This window comes from Syngnathus acus, chromosome 4 (assembly GCF_901709675.1).
Source record: "Syngnathus acus chromosome 4, fSynAcu1.2, whole genome shotgun sequence".
Taxonomy (NCBI): Eukaryota; Metazoa; Chordata; class Actinopteri; order Syngnathiformes; family Syngnathidae; genus Syngnathus; species Syngnathus acus.
Genome location: NC_051090.1, coordinates 9,986,050 through 10,003,628, shown reverse-complemented (window position 1 = coordinate 10,003,628; position 17,579 = coordinate 9,986,050). Strand labels below are relative to the sequence as shown.

Below are 17,579 nucleotides of genomic sequence, written 5' to 3'. Positions count from 1 at the left end.
AATGATGTCAGTTTATTTATGTCAGCAGATAAACTCATGCAAATTCCGGACAATCAAAACATCAGTCAGTGATACGTTGATTTACCAAGCGACTTTTTTTCTTTTTTGTAGTGTCACTTGACCAATGCAGAGTCATCGTGAAAACAGAGGAAATAGTTTAAATGATGATTTTAGCCTTCGTCCCTCCTGCCATAGTTTGTGTCAGTGTCAGTCAAAAAGAAGATGATGCTCCATGAGTTCTCATCTCAGTCTCAACCTCCACAAGTCTCGGTCTTTTCTCTGTCTCGACTTCCAAAAGTCTTGGTATTGTCTCTGTATCAATTCTCTCTCTCTCTCTCTCTCTCTCTCTCTCTCTCTCTCTCTCTCTCTCTCTCTCTCTCTCTCTCTCTCTCTCTCTCTCTCTCTCTCTCTCTCTCTCTCTCTCTCTCTCTCTCTCTCTCTCTCTCTCTCTCTCTCTCTCTCTCTCTCTCTCTCGTCTTGATAAAGCGTCTGTCTCACTTGGTGTGGTCTTGAAGGACAGGAGTGTGACGTTGAACACCTGACACTCACTTTCCGTCAAGAGCTTGACCCAGGAACTTATGGCCTAACTAAAAATCTCCAGGCGGATCTGATGTGTAGGATGCTGTTGCGACAATGGCTGTGCAAAAACGTCTCTACCGGGTCTTCCGTTTCATTGGCTGCCTTCAGGTGTTGCCGCGCTCAGTGTGGTCTCCATCTTTGTCAATAGCTTCCTTTGTAAATGTGTGTGCTTCTGTGGATGTGTGTAAGGCGCTGGAGAATGTAAAGCCGTGTGGCCCGCTCTGATTGTATTTATGTAGAATAAACAAAAGGGAGGAATGCTGGGGGAGGGGTGGGAGCCGAGAGGACACCTCAAAGAAAGAAAGGAGCAAAGGGAGAAAAGAGCACTCCAAGAAAGCATCCAGCCGGACGACCCGTGACCCCGACTGGCTGTAAATCTGTCCCCTCCTTCTATAGGTGGAGATTTTTGTGTGCGCGTGTTTGTTGTGTGTGTCCGCGTTTTTGTGTACGAAGCCTCGGTGAAAGGCGTGAGTCGTGCCCGGAGCGGCCATCCCCACAAGGTCACGTTGTTCTCAGACAGAAGAAGAAAGACTCTAGACTTGTATAAATGTTGTGTCGGAGCTGTGAAAAGTGTGAAATCAACATAATGTAGTGAGAAACAACTTTAACCCTCCAGTTATGTTTGTATCAACGGATTTGGGTCAAATTGACATGCGCATGATAACAAAGATTCAAACCCTATAATCTCTTGACCCACAAGCAGACATGCTAGCCATTAGCCCACCATGCCGTCCATATCCAAATATACAGTAAGAATACAAAATAATCACGACACAGCAGTTGAGTCACCCATTGACAATGAAGACGTCAAGTAGACCCGTGGTGATTGTTTTATTTCCGTTTTCTCACATTCCAGTGTCCAGTGTGACTTTTGGAAACATTTACAAAGAAAACATTTTTATCATATCCGCAAATTGTTTGACTCGCCCCGGGGCTCCGGCAAGCGGCCGCTCTGGCCGGGCCTGTCAGTAATCTGCAAAAGACTGCCTCCAGCTGAGCTAAAAACCTCATAAAATGGACAACGCGCCGCTAATCTTGTTTGTCTTCCTGCTGCACAGGAACCTTTGGCAGCTGATTATTTATCCGCACCACACAAACGACGTTGTAAAAGATTCCCAGGAGATTTCCTCTCCTTCATCTCCCTCCCTTCAAATCGTGGCCGGCACGATGACAGACAGACGGCAAAAGTACTCGCATTTTGTACTCAAGTACAAGGACACGTAGAATCCCTACAAAAGTCTGACATCTTGAACTATTTTTAGTGTTGCGTATTTCGGGTGACTTCAGGAAAATCAAACTTCAGGGTGCAAAAACAACATTGAGTATTCTGATTGTCAAAACAGGTCAAATTTGATCTAAACACTATGCAAGAGTGACGTTCAGTAACAAAGTACCGTAATTTTCGGACTATAAGTCGCGTTTTTTTTTCATAGTTTGGGTGGGGGGGCGACTTATACTCAGGAGCGATTTATATACATATATATGGGTTTTTTTCACTTTTTTGGGCATTTTATGGCTGGTGCGACTTATACTCCGGTGCGACTTATAGTCCGAAAATTACGGTAGTTGTACTTTGTTACTTCCCACCATTGATGAAAGAAGCGGGTCAAACCAAGACATGGAATACGGGAAAAACGCGCAGCCGTAAATCTCGTCGTGGTGGCTGTATATTTAGCTTGGATTACGTTTCCCTTTAATGGTGTTTGATCATGCTCAAGTCAAACAAATTAGTCGCCGTCCCGCAGCGGCTGGCGCGGCCTGGCCGGGCTGCCCCGCTATGAGATCACCAACAAGCCGTAAAATGCCAGCTGTCAAAAAACGCTGGTCGGAGCGCGGCCGCGACTTTGTGCAACTCGGTAGTCGTGATGAATCCTTCTCTTCTTTTGCTAATTTATTCTCTTGGCTCCTACACTGGTGCAAAAATGGCTCCGTCGCTACATCAAAACGCGGTGAGGGTGGATTTTCCCAGTCCGTGTGTGTGTGTGTTTGTGTGTGTACACATAGAACATGGCCAAGAACCAAAAATGGGACGGTGGAGAATATTTGAGGCCGTAACTGTCACTGTGACATCATTGGAAAAGTCTCGTTCAGGCACAGTTTGCAGTGTAAACTCGGGGAACCGCGTTTGAACAAATCAAGCTTTCATGCTTTCCCAACTCTCAAGAAAGTGGCTGTGCATATTCATGAAAAAAGCCCCAAGTCTGACTTCGATATTTCAGCCACTGGAGGCCTTAAGTGGATGTATATAGTAGTTGTATGTGTACAATCGAATGGAAATGAGAAACCTAGTTGAAGCGGGTGCAAGTAAACCTGACAGCCCATCAATGCTTGGAAGCGGTCCATGGTGGGAGGGGAAGCATAATACTTCATTGGAGTCAATGCAACACAGTGTTTTGTTTGACCCAGTAATTAGTCAGTGGCCACTAACGTTTTGATACGAAGAGCAATTGACATCCCAATCCTTATTAAATCAACGAACCCAAATTCTCAACTGGGTCGTCATGATTCAAATGGTTGCAACTAGCCAGTTTCCAAATTAAACTCAACGAGCCATTCCATAAACCCACAATAAAAAGGGAATGCGCTGCCACTTAGATTATGAAGCATTGCTGTAATTACATAGACAAGCTTGTCAATGAGTCCTACTAATGTCTGCCATGCGTGCTGCGCCTGATCTGGTATCAGTCGGCCTCTGCAAATATTCCCTTCCCGGGGGAGACAACTTCCAATAAACAAGCCGATATACAATTCACTTTTTTTTTTTGGTCTTGCTTTCCGAAGTCACTTGTTCACGTAATAGTCTCCATCTCGCTGTCATTTGTTACGCTAATTGTGCGCAGACCAGATTTGAAAAGTACGGAAAGACGGTTTCATCGGGAACACGGATTGTTTTGTCACCGTTGTTGTCGTGGTAACAACCTGGAATTCGTTAGCATGCTATAAAATGTGAATTGTATATTGGCCTCGCAATCTAATATTCTGGGTTTTGTTTTCCGGTCCTTCAGTTCCCCCTCTTAGATTTATTTTGGACACGGCCTGTCCTCCCTCTTTCAGATTGTGGCGGCAGTCGGCTGGGATGAGATCCAACTCACCCATGAATAAGCGTTAGAAAACGTATGCACAGATATCTCAAATTTCCGTTATGGATACGTCAAATGTCCCGGGGTGCGAGAAGAGTTTGCGGAAGTGGAGGCGCTTGTTGTAGCACCAAGGTCAAGTTGTCAGGCATTCCTCGGGGCGCATCAAAGGCAATCTTTTATCGGCCATATCGCATTACTCCGCAGCCCCCTGTTGGCATGCCAGAAGGACGGTGGACTGAGTGGACTGAGTGGACTGAGTGAACTGAGCGGACTGAGCGGACTGAGTGGACTGAGTGGACTGAGCGGACTGTGGCTCAAGCGGAGGAAGCCGGGGGATTAATCGTGACAGACAGCGCTAATGTCTTTCAGGCTCCAAAAGCGTTCTTCGTAACAGCAGACTGCGACAAAGCCTGACCATCTGCTAAACAGATCTGCTGACAGCAGTGGAAAGTAACAAATTACAAATACTTCGTTACTGACGAGGGTAAACATTGAGGCGTAAATCTTAATCCTGGGGTATTTGGACAAAAGTGTGTCACTGACAATTGGGAAATTTAGCTAGCAGTTTAGTTTAGTTTCCAGATTTGAACCCAGAGCCTCCTAATTTTGAAACAGTTGAAGTATAAATTCCTCGTCCCAGAAATTTGTTAGATTTTTCACAAGTTTAATTCCACAAAAAGTACACCTGTACTGTAAAACTAGGCTGGGCCTAATTTGTATGCAAGTCTGAGCGTGCTGCTTGCGCGGTCGTAAAGTTGTAAATACAGTTAACATTAGCATAAAACACGCTAGTCTGTATTTCTACTTACAGTAAGTACAGAGTATAAGTACTTTTCCCAACTCTTCTCATAGAGAGCAAAAGGATCAATTAGCAGAAGAGAGCCACGGTGGGAGAAGCTATAGAGGTGGGGGGAGGCGAGGGTTGTTACGTCTAGATGCCCGGGGGTCAAATAGATGGTATTCCGTTTCAGCACATGCTAAATCAGTTAGCGTCGCGGCACTCGTAAAACCGGCACCGCCTCCCCGTAATCCCCGAGCAATCTGGTTCAATCTGGAGAATAAGTACAGGTTTCCCGTTACGTTCACTCAAGAGCACTAGCGAAAGGCAAGACGGTTACAGAGAGCCGTCGCAGCTCCGTGCTGTAGTTGTTACTTCTGAGAAGACACCCGCATTTGTCGCTTAAATCGTGACAAAAACAATTGTTTTCCGTGGTGGCAGGAAGTAATGAGACGACGCCAGACTTGGCGGCCCGATGATGCATGGCAATATGTCCCGAAAATCCCCTTTCCCCTGGTGCACTTTGAGCCTGCGGACCTTTTTTTTGTTGTTGACAAACAGGAAAATGTGAAGGCCAGATGTGTTTTGAAAGCGCGTAAACCCGATGCCTTGTGTAGCGTAGCGTATGCTTGTGTGTGGTATTGGGTTAAGTCCTGGGGAAGGCATTAGCGTGCTAACAGTGGCGCAGTGCGGTGTGCCAGTGTGGCTTTGGATAGCGGCCCTCGCAGGATCTGGCTATTGTCCGCTAATGTGCGGCACAGACGGCCACGCCCGCCTGCCAGCTAGCTTCTAGTTTCTAGCTAGCTAAGTGCAATCACAAAGTTGCGACAACAGATGTCAATTCCTCTCAAGGCACGAGCTGATCATCTCCAATTTTTGCTGGACTTTCAGCTCTCTGTGTGACCAGTCATGCGTCCGCCCCCTGGTGGTTGAAAAAGTGCTTGATTAGATAAGCAGCAGTGCTCACGATTACAATTCGATTCATTCTGTAGCCCCAGTCAACATGATGCATTTTAGGAAATATTTTAGCAAATGTTTCTGTCTGTACAATTAAAGCCCTCCGCCTCACCGAAACATCTTACAGACAACCAGTCTCCTTTAGAGTTGATTAATTGAATTCCCTCAGCCACAATCTTGAGTAAAATGGAATGGCATCTGTTTTTATGTATCCGTTCAAAGTAAATTCAGTAATTCAAAGTTAACACCCTTATGCCATGAGAACAACTTCATAATTGGATTTTAATGAAACAATTTGGAATAACATCTTTCCGGCATCTTGTCTGCTTAGCTGTGAAAAAGCCAAGAAGCCATTATATCTTGTTTTCCCCACGACGCCTTTGGCTTTATTGAGAGCGTTTGCGTGGCACATCCCTAAGCGGTTGCAGCTAATTAACCTCAAATCAAGCGCTCGCTTGCCTTTGCAAAAATAACCTCGCATCGTAGGCCAACGTTACCTGATGCTTTAAAGCACGCTGCTGACATTTCTTGGATTTATAAGCTCGATTTGATACATTTGTGTCACATATGCTTCACTACGTACAATCTTCACAATGCAATAAAATGTGAGTCCAAGATCGTTTTGAGTGGATCCTGTCAAAAGGCTTTCATGGCTCATAAATAGTGACCTCATGCTACTTCTTTTTTTTTTCTCTCTTAAGATCAGCAATCAAGTGTGGTGCAAGCGGATCACGCGCACGCTAAAACAGATCCATGTGTCCGGGCGGCCTTTGACTGACAGCCTGTCACTTCCCCTTTGTCATCTTTCGGGGGTGCGCTCAGATGGGGATGATTCGCAGAGAATTTTTTTTTTTCTTTTTGGCCGGAGTCGCTTTTCATTCCGACCGGTCTCGCGCCTGATGTGCTCCCCGAAGCGTAGGGACGGCGAGCCAGGATGTTTTTTCCCAGCCAACACAAACGTTCGCCGGGGCAGCGTCGATTTTGTGTGGCTCGAAAAGCAAAACGCTTGCGCTCCGCCGGTAGCTGGGTCAAGTCGGTTTTGGAGATCACACAGAGATAAAGCGGACACGCAGTCCGAGCAGCTGTTTGTGGATGACTTGATTGAAGACGTGTGTTCTTCAGTGCGAATGCTAGCTCCCATGCACAGAAATGTCCCTAAAACTTAATGTGTCAACTTGAGGGCACATGGTACACGTCCGAACCGCATTTTGCTGCGGAACCTTTCAACGTATCCGTTTGATCCCGCAGGTGAGCGTCCCTACCAGTGCCCGTACTGCGACAAAGCATTCAGCAAGAACGATGGTCTGAAGATGCACATCCGCACCCACACTCGAGTAAGTCTTCCACCGCTTCTTCTCTCCTTTTGCCAGTTGCTATAGTTGTCTTCTAAAATGCACATTGATGTAACGTCCAACATCTGGATCGTCTCACCGGCGTACTTATTACCGACGTGTTGGCGGGATTAAGCACGGAACCGATGCCCAAATTCTTGACTTTAACTATGTGAGCAATTCTTTCTTGATGGCTTTTTTGATCCTGGAAAATCAAAAACAAAACTTACTAGATCTCAAAAGTTTTTCTCACAACTACGTTTGTCTTGCGTCCTCTCCGTGACCCACTCGCCGTGATTCACGCCGACTCACCACACATTTAGCCCCAAAATAGCTTCCTCTGAGCCGCACAAAGTAGCGCCTGAATAAATACGTACGTGCGGGAAGTCGCTTATGCCGCGCGTGTTTAGCTTTTATCCATGTCCTCGGTGACAAAAACCTCCCCATGACACATATACAGCCGCAGTATATACAAGCTTGGGAAAGTAGCCAGACTCCCAGTCTCGATACGTCCACGTGCTTAAAAGTAGTTGCTGTTTACCTTTTTTGTAAACAGTCGACTCAACAAGACGACTGGGAACTTTTTTTACCAGCGTGTGAATCTAAAGTCAAGTCAGGAAGGAAAATTCAGGCCCCAATTTGGTTTCTCTATTTTTTCACTTCATTCGTCTATGCTTTGCACACTTTCGTCAGCGTCACCTTCGGAGGTTCGCTTTGTTCCGCGAGCACGTTAAACTCTTAGCACTAGCACGCAGGGTCACGCTTTGTCGTGTGTGTGTTTGGGCACAAAACAGCATCAGCGGCGAGTCAGAATGAAACACATTTGAACGGCTGCGGTTACGAGGAGCTTTTTAATAAAGTCATTTTTTTTAAACCGGTCATGTGGCTTTGGCGGTGCGACGAGCAGACGCATATTAAAAGGTGCCTCGGTGGGCCAACGGCGGGTCACGGAGGAATCGTCCAGAGAAAATGTTTTTGTTTGATTTCAACAGTGACCTGCGTCAACCTCAATTAAAGACAAGAACATGCTGCCGTGTGTGTTTAAAAGGACCATGAAAGAACACTTCCGCGTGTAATGAGAAGCCACGCCACCGCACGCCTTCGCGCAATAACAACAAACCACCAGACCAAACAAGCAAAACAGACTTGAAAAGTTTCATGATGATCCAATCAAATGTCTGCTCATTCAATTCTCTACCTACATTTTCTTTTGAACTAACTTGAACACTATGCTGTATTTTTAGCCAAGTGCAACGTTTTAGGGTTTGTTATTTTTAATCCAAGTGCAGCATCAATAGTTTGTCTTCTTCTTGGGGAACTCCAAATGTCAAAATGCAACAATTGGATTGGCGTCGGATCGCCTGCAGGCCCCAAGTCGCCGCTTCCTGTTTGCATGTTGCTTTACAAACGAGGACGCCACGCGAGGAAGTGAGCTTTTCTTCCCCGTAAACAAACAAAGACTCGAAGCTTTGCCTTTTCCATCGGGTCAGAGGTCATCAGGCTGAACAGCTGGCGCAGAGTGAAGGTCAACAGGTACAGATGTTGCGTGTTAACGGGGTCGCGCGCACCGAAGCATTGTGGGTACGCTAAAAGCCTCGTGTCCATGTGTTTTCTGACCCTTCAACTTTAACCTCCTTTTTTTTTTCATGGCCAAAAGATATTCCATGTGATCGGTGTGTTCAAAATATGGTCCTGGGGCCATTCGTGGCCCGCTACCCCAAAAGAGAGACATGTTCCTTTCCCCAATCACACATCGTTGGCCAATAGCACGAATGATGCATTGATTGTCGTAAATGTGCAAAATCCCAAAAGAAGTATTTATAAATAAAATATCAACATTTCTATTCTATTTGTTTTCATAAAAAGAGGGCGAAGAATGTTAAAATAGCCTTTATATGCTTCAATTTCCTGTTTGCTCCCCTTGGAAGAAAAACCTTGGACACCCCTGAATTAGATGCTAACAAACACTCACAACACACACACACACACACACACACGGCCTTTTGTATCCTGTGTCAGCCGAGCCCCGCCCACATGATAGCGTTTTTTTCCCAGGCCTTCAACTTCCTGCATTCACCCCCGTTGCCTTGACAACGGGGGACCAAACATGCCCAAACATAGCCTTTGCTATCGTACCCACAGTGACTGGGGGCGCCTGTGACAATTAACAGCGGCATCCAATCAGGGTGCGGGTGGGCCCGTAGATTTGAGCCACGCCCTGACAGAGGTCAAGAAGCCATCTTGGTACGGGCGAGACGATATGTGTTCAAATCACTTGTCATGTGATTGTTCCTTAACAGTTACTCATGATAACAGCCTGTTGGCAAAATAGAAATAAACAGAAATTACGAGAAATAATTGAGGAGAATTATGTAACCTTGTGCGTTCACGTGTGCATTGCAGGAGAAGCCGTACAAATGCAGCGAGTGCAACAAAGCTTTCAGTCAGAAAAGAGGCCTGGATGAACACATGAGGACGCACACGGGAGAAAAACCTTTCCAGTGCGACGTGAGTATCCTTCACCTTCACGCTACATGTTGCTCAACCATGTATTTTGGAATGACACGAAATGGATGCAGAGATCCAAAACCAAAGTTCTTTGCTGACAAAAAACTGCAGTTGATCAAGAGAATGGGAAAAGGGAACCCAAAACAGGAAGTAGGAACGCACCAAAATAAACATGAATGGGTCCATTTGTGTTTTTAGCATGCTATCTGCTAGCATTGTTCAAATTTCCTTTCCTCTTATTTTTCTGCGGCTGCAGGTGTGTGACCTGTCCTTCAGCCTGAAGAAAATGCTGAGTCGCCACAAGCTGACTCACAACCCCAACCGGCCCATGGCCGAGTGCCAGCTTTGCCACAAGAAGTTCACGCGCAACGACTACCTCAAAGTGCACATGGAGAACGTCCATGGAGAGACGGATGGCTAGACGTACCTATATCTGGACGGACAGACAGACGTACGGAATAACACATTGTCCCAAAGAGACAGTACTGTGTAAAAGTCTGTGTTGAGCGAATAGGCACCTTTCTCCAGATCCTTCTCAAAATTGCATCCGAATGATGTGTTCAATGTGGTGTGTTTTTCTCAGATTCCTGGAAAAAAACGAGAACCCATTGGACTTTTTTCACAGTACTGTACGTGTTCAAAATACAGTGTTGTTTTTAGCTGCTTGTTTTTGTTACACATGCAAATAGATATTTCTATTATTTATCTTATTTTCTACCTTCAATGGTGTTTATTGCTCCGTGGAATGACAATTCTCAAACAATCGCGGAGCAACTGAGTCAGTGGTAGACGCTGACTTTCCCGCCACCGAGAAGTACCCCGGCGTAGATTGTTTACAAACTTAAAAAGGTGGGTTGTTTTCTCTATAAGGCGTAGCTCGGTGCAAAACGGTCTTGCACAACTTTTTTAAATTTAATTTATATTTGTCTCAACGTGTACAGAAAGAAGCGTATTGCAGCCACAGTCAAAGTTAGATTGTGCTTTGTGCTCAACTTGCGCTATTAAACATAAAACCGTCAAATCTTGAAATAATGTGATGTCACATTATAGCGTGAAAACATATTTTGAAATTACATGATACATTCACCAAAGGTGAAAATCACCTCATGTAAAAAACGTGCTAATTTCATATGAAAATATTGTTATGAAATAAAGTGATAACCTGAATACATGTACTGAAATAATGTACATAACAAATGCGTCATAATGATTCTTATCTCACGTGAAAACATCATAAAATATCAAATATCGTGATAACTTGATAACGTGAAAAGATTGTATCTTCCAATAACATGATTTTATAATATAACGTGAAAACACGATATCTTGACATACCGTGAGAAATTCGCCGCATAATGAGCGATATTTATCATTACAACAACAATTCTTTCCGGTAATTACGTGACACTGAGCCTTTTCTCTGTTTGTGCGGCAGCAGTAAGCTTCGCTAAACATGGACGCATTTTCACTCCAAGTCCCCTTTGATGTTTCTCCTCCCGCATCTCTGATGAGTTCATGTAATGGCATGTTAGCGAGACGCTGATTAAAAGTGTTTGCGTCTTGTTGTTAATCTGTCTTCTATTCCGGGCCGGGCTAATTGAGGCCTTTCATTGGGGCCGAGCGGCGTCACGCTAAGGTGCCTCTCATCTGCGCTTCCCAGCGGCCCGTGTCCAGGCGCGCCGTATTTAGCTGTGTGAGAAGATGCCGTGTTTGTCAATAAATTGCGTGCCGTGCGGTTGGACGATTTGTCGTGCGCCGCGTTCTGGTTACGGGACATGACCGCCGTCTGCGTCACCGAGGGATGACGGCCGGGTTCGAACTTTGTCCCGATGTCTTATTCCGAGCACAATGTTGTCTGTGTTTGCTTGTTTTGGAATTGAGTGGAAAGAAAGAAAAAAAATACAAACATTCCCACAGATGCGCGCCAACATGTAAAAAGTGGGGACGAGGTCAACAGAGTGGCAGTAGTATTAATGTGGCAATAATATAGCACAGTTATACTATCGTATATAATAGATCTATCGATCTATTTATCTCGCTCTCTTTCATATACCGTAATTTTCGGACTATAAGTCGCGGTTTTTTTTCATAGTTTGGGTGGGGGGGCGACTTATACTCAGGAGCGACTTATATACATATATATGGGTTTTTTTCACTTTTTTGGGCATTTTATGGCTGGTGCGACTTATACTCCGGTGCGACTTATAGTCCGAAAATTACGGTATACTGTAGCGTATCTACACAGTATATATGTAGCATGTGAGTTACGTGTTGTGTCTACCGTTGCCTCCCCTAAACATTTCCCCTTTTGGCTTTCCTAACATGTGATTTTCTCTCGGGACTTTCCCAGTCGGCCGTGACGTCGCCGCTTACCTCGCTCGTCCCATCCTCGCCTTCCATCGAACGTTTAGCATCCCTGTACGAGTGTGTTCATGCGTGCACTTAATTGCAGGTTTGGAATGGAAAACTCACTTTTCCTGCCCCCCCTCCCCGCAACCCTCGCATGCTCCCCACCACTTTCCACAGGTTGTCATTATGCCACCACCAGCACCCCTTTACAGCCAAGCGCCGGCACGCATAACAGGTGTTGCCGTGGCAACAGGTAGAAACACCCACTTTGCAAACCTAATGATTTCCAACCTTAATATGAACGGCAATGAGCGAAGATGCCTCCGTAAGCGACGTCTGACATAGTTTTGTCCTCACTACTGTCGCTCAAGTTTTGAATTTGTCCGTTTGTGGCTGTAACACAGCACCGCTGCCACCACTCGGGCCTGTTTCCTGTTGAGTTGGGGATACGCACCCACCCACCTTTCATGTGCTGATTTGTGCTACGCTCCACTGAACCTTGACACACATACATAAACACACGTGCACACTAGCAGGGGTGCTAACTTTTGCGGCGAGGTACCCCACCACCCCTTGCCCTCCCCTGCTCCCACTCACTTTGTCCCATGGACGAGGTTTTGTATGTTGGGCCTGTGAATTAACCACTGAGGCAGACCACACACGCACGCATGCCCCATGTGAATGCTTAAAACCCTCTAATGCAAGCTTTAAACTCCAACTTGAAACCCTAACCCATCTTTAAAACCCTACATTCAAACCCAAACACTGTCTTTACAACCTTTGTTTAAAACCCTAACCCTGACTTCAAAACCTACTTTGAAACACAAATCATGGTTTAAAACCCTAACCCTGTCTCGAAACCCTACTACAAAACTCTAACCTGAACTTTATAGCCTATTTGGGAAGCCTATGCCTTATTTAAACCATTAACCCAGACCTCAAACCCTACTTTGAAACCCTAACCTGTGTCCTATAACCCTGTCTTGACACCTAACACTCAAATCCCATTTTAAAACTCCAACTCTGTCTTGAAACCCTACTTTCAAACCCTAACCCAAGCTTAAACCCCCACCTGAAACCTTAACCGACGTTCACAACCCAAAACTGGGACAAGGAAAACAAAACTAATTTAAAATGACTTAACTTTAAAATCCTAACCCAATCTTAAAACCCCAATCTGAAACCCTGACTGTTATCCTAAACCCAGGCTTGAAACCCAACTTTGAAAAGGAATATGTATACACAATTTGAGTATGTTGTGATGGCAAGCAGCTGCCGGGGCTGGACAGGAAGTCAAACAAATGAAATGACTGCTCTTGTCTTGTTGTCGGTCCAACCGCACACATGCACAAACACGCTGACAAACAGACATTGTGTATGTCGCTCGCCCACACGGAAGCAGAAGAGCGGAAAACTCAAGGTCCTCTGGCGGTGTGGCGGTAAAAAAAACAAAGTACAAATATTTTGGTACTGTACTTAAGTAGATATATCAGCTATCAGTACAGCGGGAACTCGACAAATTTAACCTTTGTGTTGTTTACAAACATGAAACAGTCGTTTGATAGTGCGCAACAAGAAGAATTAAGCTAGCAGTAACCAGAGCCTAAGAAGGCAACTGGCGCGCAGGTGCTTCGCACGGATGAGGAATGTCGGGCGCTCCCCTCAACACTCCGGCGACAGATTTATTGCGCCTGCTCGGCGGTCCGCCGCAGGACTGATCAAATCAGGAAGTTGAAGATACCGTGCCGCACGTCGGCCTTGATCCCATAAGTCACGCGTCAGACTGAAGCATGAGGGTCCGCAGCAGTTGGGACCTTCACGTGCTCGTAAATTAAATACTTGTTCGGAATCAAGCAGGAAAACTGCTGAGGCCAGAACATCTCGGGAGTTATTCTCTGGCTTCCGACTTAAGACACTGTAACTCCTGCGCTGGAGTCCTTCATCACTCTCTGGTTGTGTTGACATTCTGAACAGATTAAAAAAAGTAATAAATACAAAGACTCCCATAGTTGCCAATCACAGGTCGAAATCGAGACGATACGCTAGTCTTGAAACAGAAAACTAACATCAACTGTTATACATTTTCCAATCTCCTTCGATGTGCTAAGATGAAGGCGGAAATGTTGACAGAGTATCACAAAACTTTGGAGGCAATTCAAACATCTTTCACAGCCCAACCGTGCGCGAAGACATGCGGAAATGAAACCAAGACTTTTTCACTCAGTGACCCAGAATAGTTGACAGTTTGGCGAACTTAAAAGCCTCGATTTTGCCTCAAGGCTAGATAGCGGTTAGCATCGTGAAAGTCAGCACAGTCCTAAATTGCTGAAGTGGAAGTACATTGAATTTAATGGCAACAATCAACTGATAATATTTAATGTAACCTATATATTGTCTACATTTATGTTTATTTTGCATCAAATTTGTGTCATTACTAAAATTACAAATTGTCTTCACTTTAAAAGAAAAAATAGCGATATTGCTTGCAATTCGTCTTTTTTAAATATTTGAATAGTTTTTACTAGTCTCTGATTTCAAAACTAGTTCTTCATCACTTTGTTTTGTAGCCTATAGTGTATATAGAAAACGTTGACAATCATAATGGCCCTCCAAGGGAAACTATGACTATGATGCGGCCCGTGGATATCTTCAGGATCTGATGGGCATCCATCTGAATAATCAAGTCCATGTTCCCGACCATATTTCTAAACGTTTCTAAAATGGTGACCGCAGTGACCGATTGGCCCATGTACCTTTTGTTTCACGTCCTCTTCATCTCTGGAGTTCTAAGGAAACCCAAGTGCTTGTTTACCCCAAATGTTTCCAAACAAGCTGAAACTCGAGATGGCACAAAAACCAGAACGCTAAGCTGAATTTGTCAGGCTGGAAAGTGGAGACTTTGCAGGGGCCTTGTTTTTGGAAAGGCGGACCTTCTGAAGCGCCGCTCACCTTTGGCAACAACTCTTCGTCCCGCAACTTTGTTCTCCAATGGAGAAACACGTTTCGGTTCGAGTTGCATTAAAAGCATCTCCTGAAATTCGATTCTTCTCTTTGTAGTCGGCCGATGGGAACACCGGTGCGAGATAACTGGAAGCAGATCGGCCCGCCCGTGATGCTCAGGTTATTGCTTTTTGCGCTCGGTTTTCTCTTTATTTACCGCCAAGTCGCCTAAACAGGTTCCAACAGGTGTCAGGTGTGAATGGCATCACTCAGCAAATGTTTGACTGCCTGCTAGGCGACGTCACTCTGCCTACATCTTACACTCTGCAGATATTTTCCATAGAGGAAGCCTCTACCAGACACTTCTCGCGGGCATGTGTCCCGCAAAAAAATGTCTCTCTCTGACTTGATGACAATCTGACTTGGCATAGGTCACCGTGACTTTCACTTTTGTGACCTTTTCACACAGTGACAAAGGAGGTGTTAAAGACCCGCGCCGAGCCAAGATGTCGGATCCCTCGGCAAATTGCTCCCGTTTTGATGTGAGCGGAAAGTGATCTGGAAGAGGGATTTGCTCATGTCTGCAAATACCCGCCCCCCCTCCCTTTTCACATCATTAGAGGTGAAGTTTGGGTTTAGAAGGCCTCCTGGGAGGGCCAGAGCGCCGAAACATCTCAGGGAAGAGCTTCCAGATGGGACGTTGTCAGCGTCAGCGACACTCGCTGGGAGTTTGTGTGTGTGTAGAAAGAGGCGGCTTTGGGGTCACTTACTGAGTGACAGGCTCTCCGTGTAAATGAGTACATCAGTCAGGGAGTGACAGGAAAAATAATCATCACTTCAGTGGGAACTTGTCTTTGAGTCTGCAGAGGAAGATTGTCGCGACAAAAGACGCATTGTGTAGGGCTCGCCCAAAATTATTATTGAGCGGCTGTGAATCTGAAACTGGCTTGGACCTGGTAACAAAACAAAAACAAAAATCCAGTAAGCTACCTCTCGGAACTTGGAAATTTGTAAATTGGGGCATTCCTAAATCAAAGTATCCCCGTGTCAGCAAAATGAGGATTCACCTGTGCACCACATTGAAATAGTCGTTTCCGCCTCACATTCTGTACACACAAACGTACGCGCACGTTTCCTGCACTGGCAGCACACAGCAGCTAAATTGTGCGTAATGAGTCTAATTCCCAGGATTCCGAGCGTGTGGGGGTGTGTGTCTGGCCAAAGTGCGTGCTCAAGTGTGTTTTTTTGCGGTGCGTCTGCGGGCCATATGGAACCAAACTGGCCGCGGGCCCACGCAAAAAAAAAGTGGAAGCCCAGCTGGATTAAACGTAGTCTGCTTGAATTCCTAAAAAGAATCGCGTGTCCGGCTCGGAACACCTCTGAGCAGGCAGGCTGGGGTACACGTGGAGGCAAGCTGCTGGAAGCAGGGTGCTTACACATTTGAAAGCTCACAAATCCAGGACATACGTTTTGAAGACCCTATATTGCTAAACTTCATGCTAAAAGGGAACAAATGTCATACTCAAGATGGATGATCGAAAGAGAAGAAAGTAATCAAGGAAAGGAAATGGTAGGGAAGAAATTCAAAATGTAAAAAGTGGGATTTTTTTTAACATAATGACGAAGGCAAAACTTCATTGACTTCGATCAACATAAAATATTAGAACTAAATCAAAATTTTGCCCATATCTCAAAACGAAAAACATCATATCACTAAACACTCATAAGTCTTGTCCCTTGTATCTCAAGACACCAGTGTAGAGTAATTTTTTTAAAATAAGATGGTTTGAATTATTGTTTTATTCTCAGTGTACTCGAATAGGAACCCTGTGGAATCCCCCAAACATAGAGTTGGAGTAAGTCCTTGAAGCACATGCCAGCCAGATGCACAAGGCTCTTCAAAGAAACAATTACAGCCAATTATTGCAACATATAAATGAATTTCATCCATGATTAAGAATGTTTGCCGAGTCCAGGTGTTTGTAATCCTGCCGGCGCTCTCTGTTTGTAATCCCAGCTGTTTATTCAAGAGAGCTCCCCCCCACCCTCGTGAAGGCATCTGTCCCTTAATACCTCTTTAATGAAGGTCATTGGTTTTAATAGCCTCATTTCAAACGCCGCTAATTAGAGCTGGCCGGGAGCGTTGTCGGCTTCGGCAAATAAACAACGCCGCCCTACCTCGACAACCAAACGCACCAGGGAGGAAATTGTTACGTTTTAGCTTTTTGTGCCCAATCGTTTCAACAGGTGGAGTTGAGGCCGATTGTTATTGCTTTTTCGGTCCAGCAGGCTTGTGAGGATGCCACAATTATGAAGTATGCAGGACACAGACAATTCTGTCGTCAATGTCGGCCCACCCCGGACTGCACCTTACATTTCTATCATGACTTCATCAACGTGAGACATCTCGTGAAATATTATCCGCGGGATAACACGCGCGCCAATCGAAGGGCTCCATCCGTCAAAATGGTGTCATCTTCCCAGCATGCCTTGCTGCTTCCTGCCGTCAGACGCTCTAATGCTGATGTATGACCTGTGAAGAAGCGTGAACAAATTTTTTTCCCCTCCCGCTATCTCCAGTGGCACGGCAGCACAGGACGGCACCGGGAAGCCACGCGATGCTCCGTCTCGGCCGATGATGAAAGCGCGGGGCCACTCGTGGCAGACGGCGGACATCCATCAGAGCGGGAGGGGGAGGAGTCACGAGCGGAGTCGTGGCGGTGCGGAGATTATTCAATGTCCTTGATGTCCATCTTAAAGACTCTAAAGTTAATTGAGCTAGAAAATGGTAATTCATTTATTGGCCACCAGGGGCAGTATAATGCATTCATATTGAAACAAACGAAGAGTTTCACAACTACAGGCAAGGCAGTAAAAAATTGGTTTAAATAACTTTTTATAAAAATGGTTACCATAGAAATTTGTAGCAATGTTTTTAGTTAAAAAAAAGTCTTAAAGAGGCAACCTATTGAAGTGGCCAAGCCAAGGACAAAATGTGACTTCGCTTCTGCAGGCAGTTGTCACACGTGAGCTGCGATGTATTTCTGCACTTTATCC

The 17,579-nt window shown here is 45.3% G+C and overlaps 1 protein-coding gene across 5 annotated transcripts in view; it reads left to right on the top strand.

Moving 5' to 3' along the window:
- Positions 1 to 17,579, top strand: part of prdm5 (PR domain containing 5) — a 44,547-nt gene that overhangs the window by 9,136 nt on the left and 17,832 nt on the right. For 3 of the 5 annotated variants that reach the window (XM_037248783.1, XM_037248784.1, XM_037248785.1), the window contains 3 exons: positions 6,643 to 6,728; positions 9,129 to 9,233; positions 9,490 to 10,798. In XM_037248783.1, the coding sequence (XP_037104678.1) occupies positions 6,643 to 6,728; positions 9,129 to 9,233; positions 9,490 to 9,654 (356 nt within the window). In that variant the 3' untranslated portion in view covers positions 9,655 to 10,798. Of the gene's footprint in view, positions 1 to 6,642; positions 6,729 to 9,128; positions 9,234 to 9,489; positions 10,799 to 17,102; positions 17,243 to 17,579 lie in introns of those variants that run through there. The other 2 variants (XR_005097659.1, XR_005097658.1) reach the window with 2 other exon arrangements.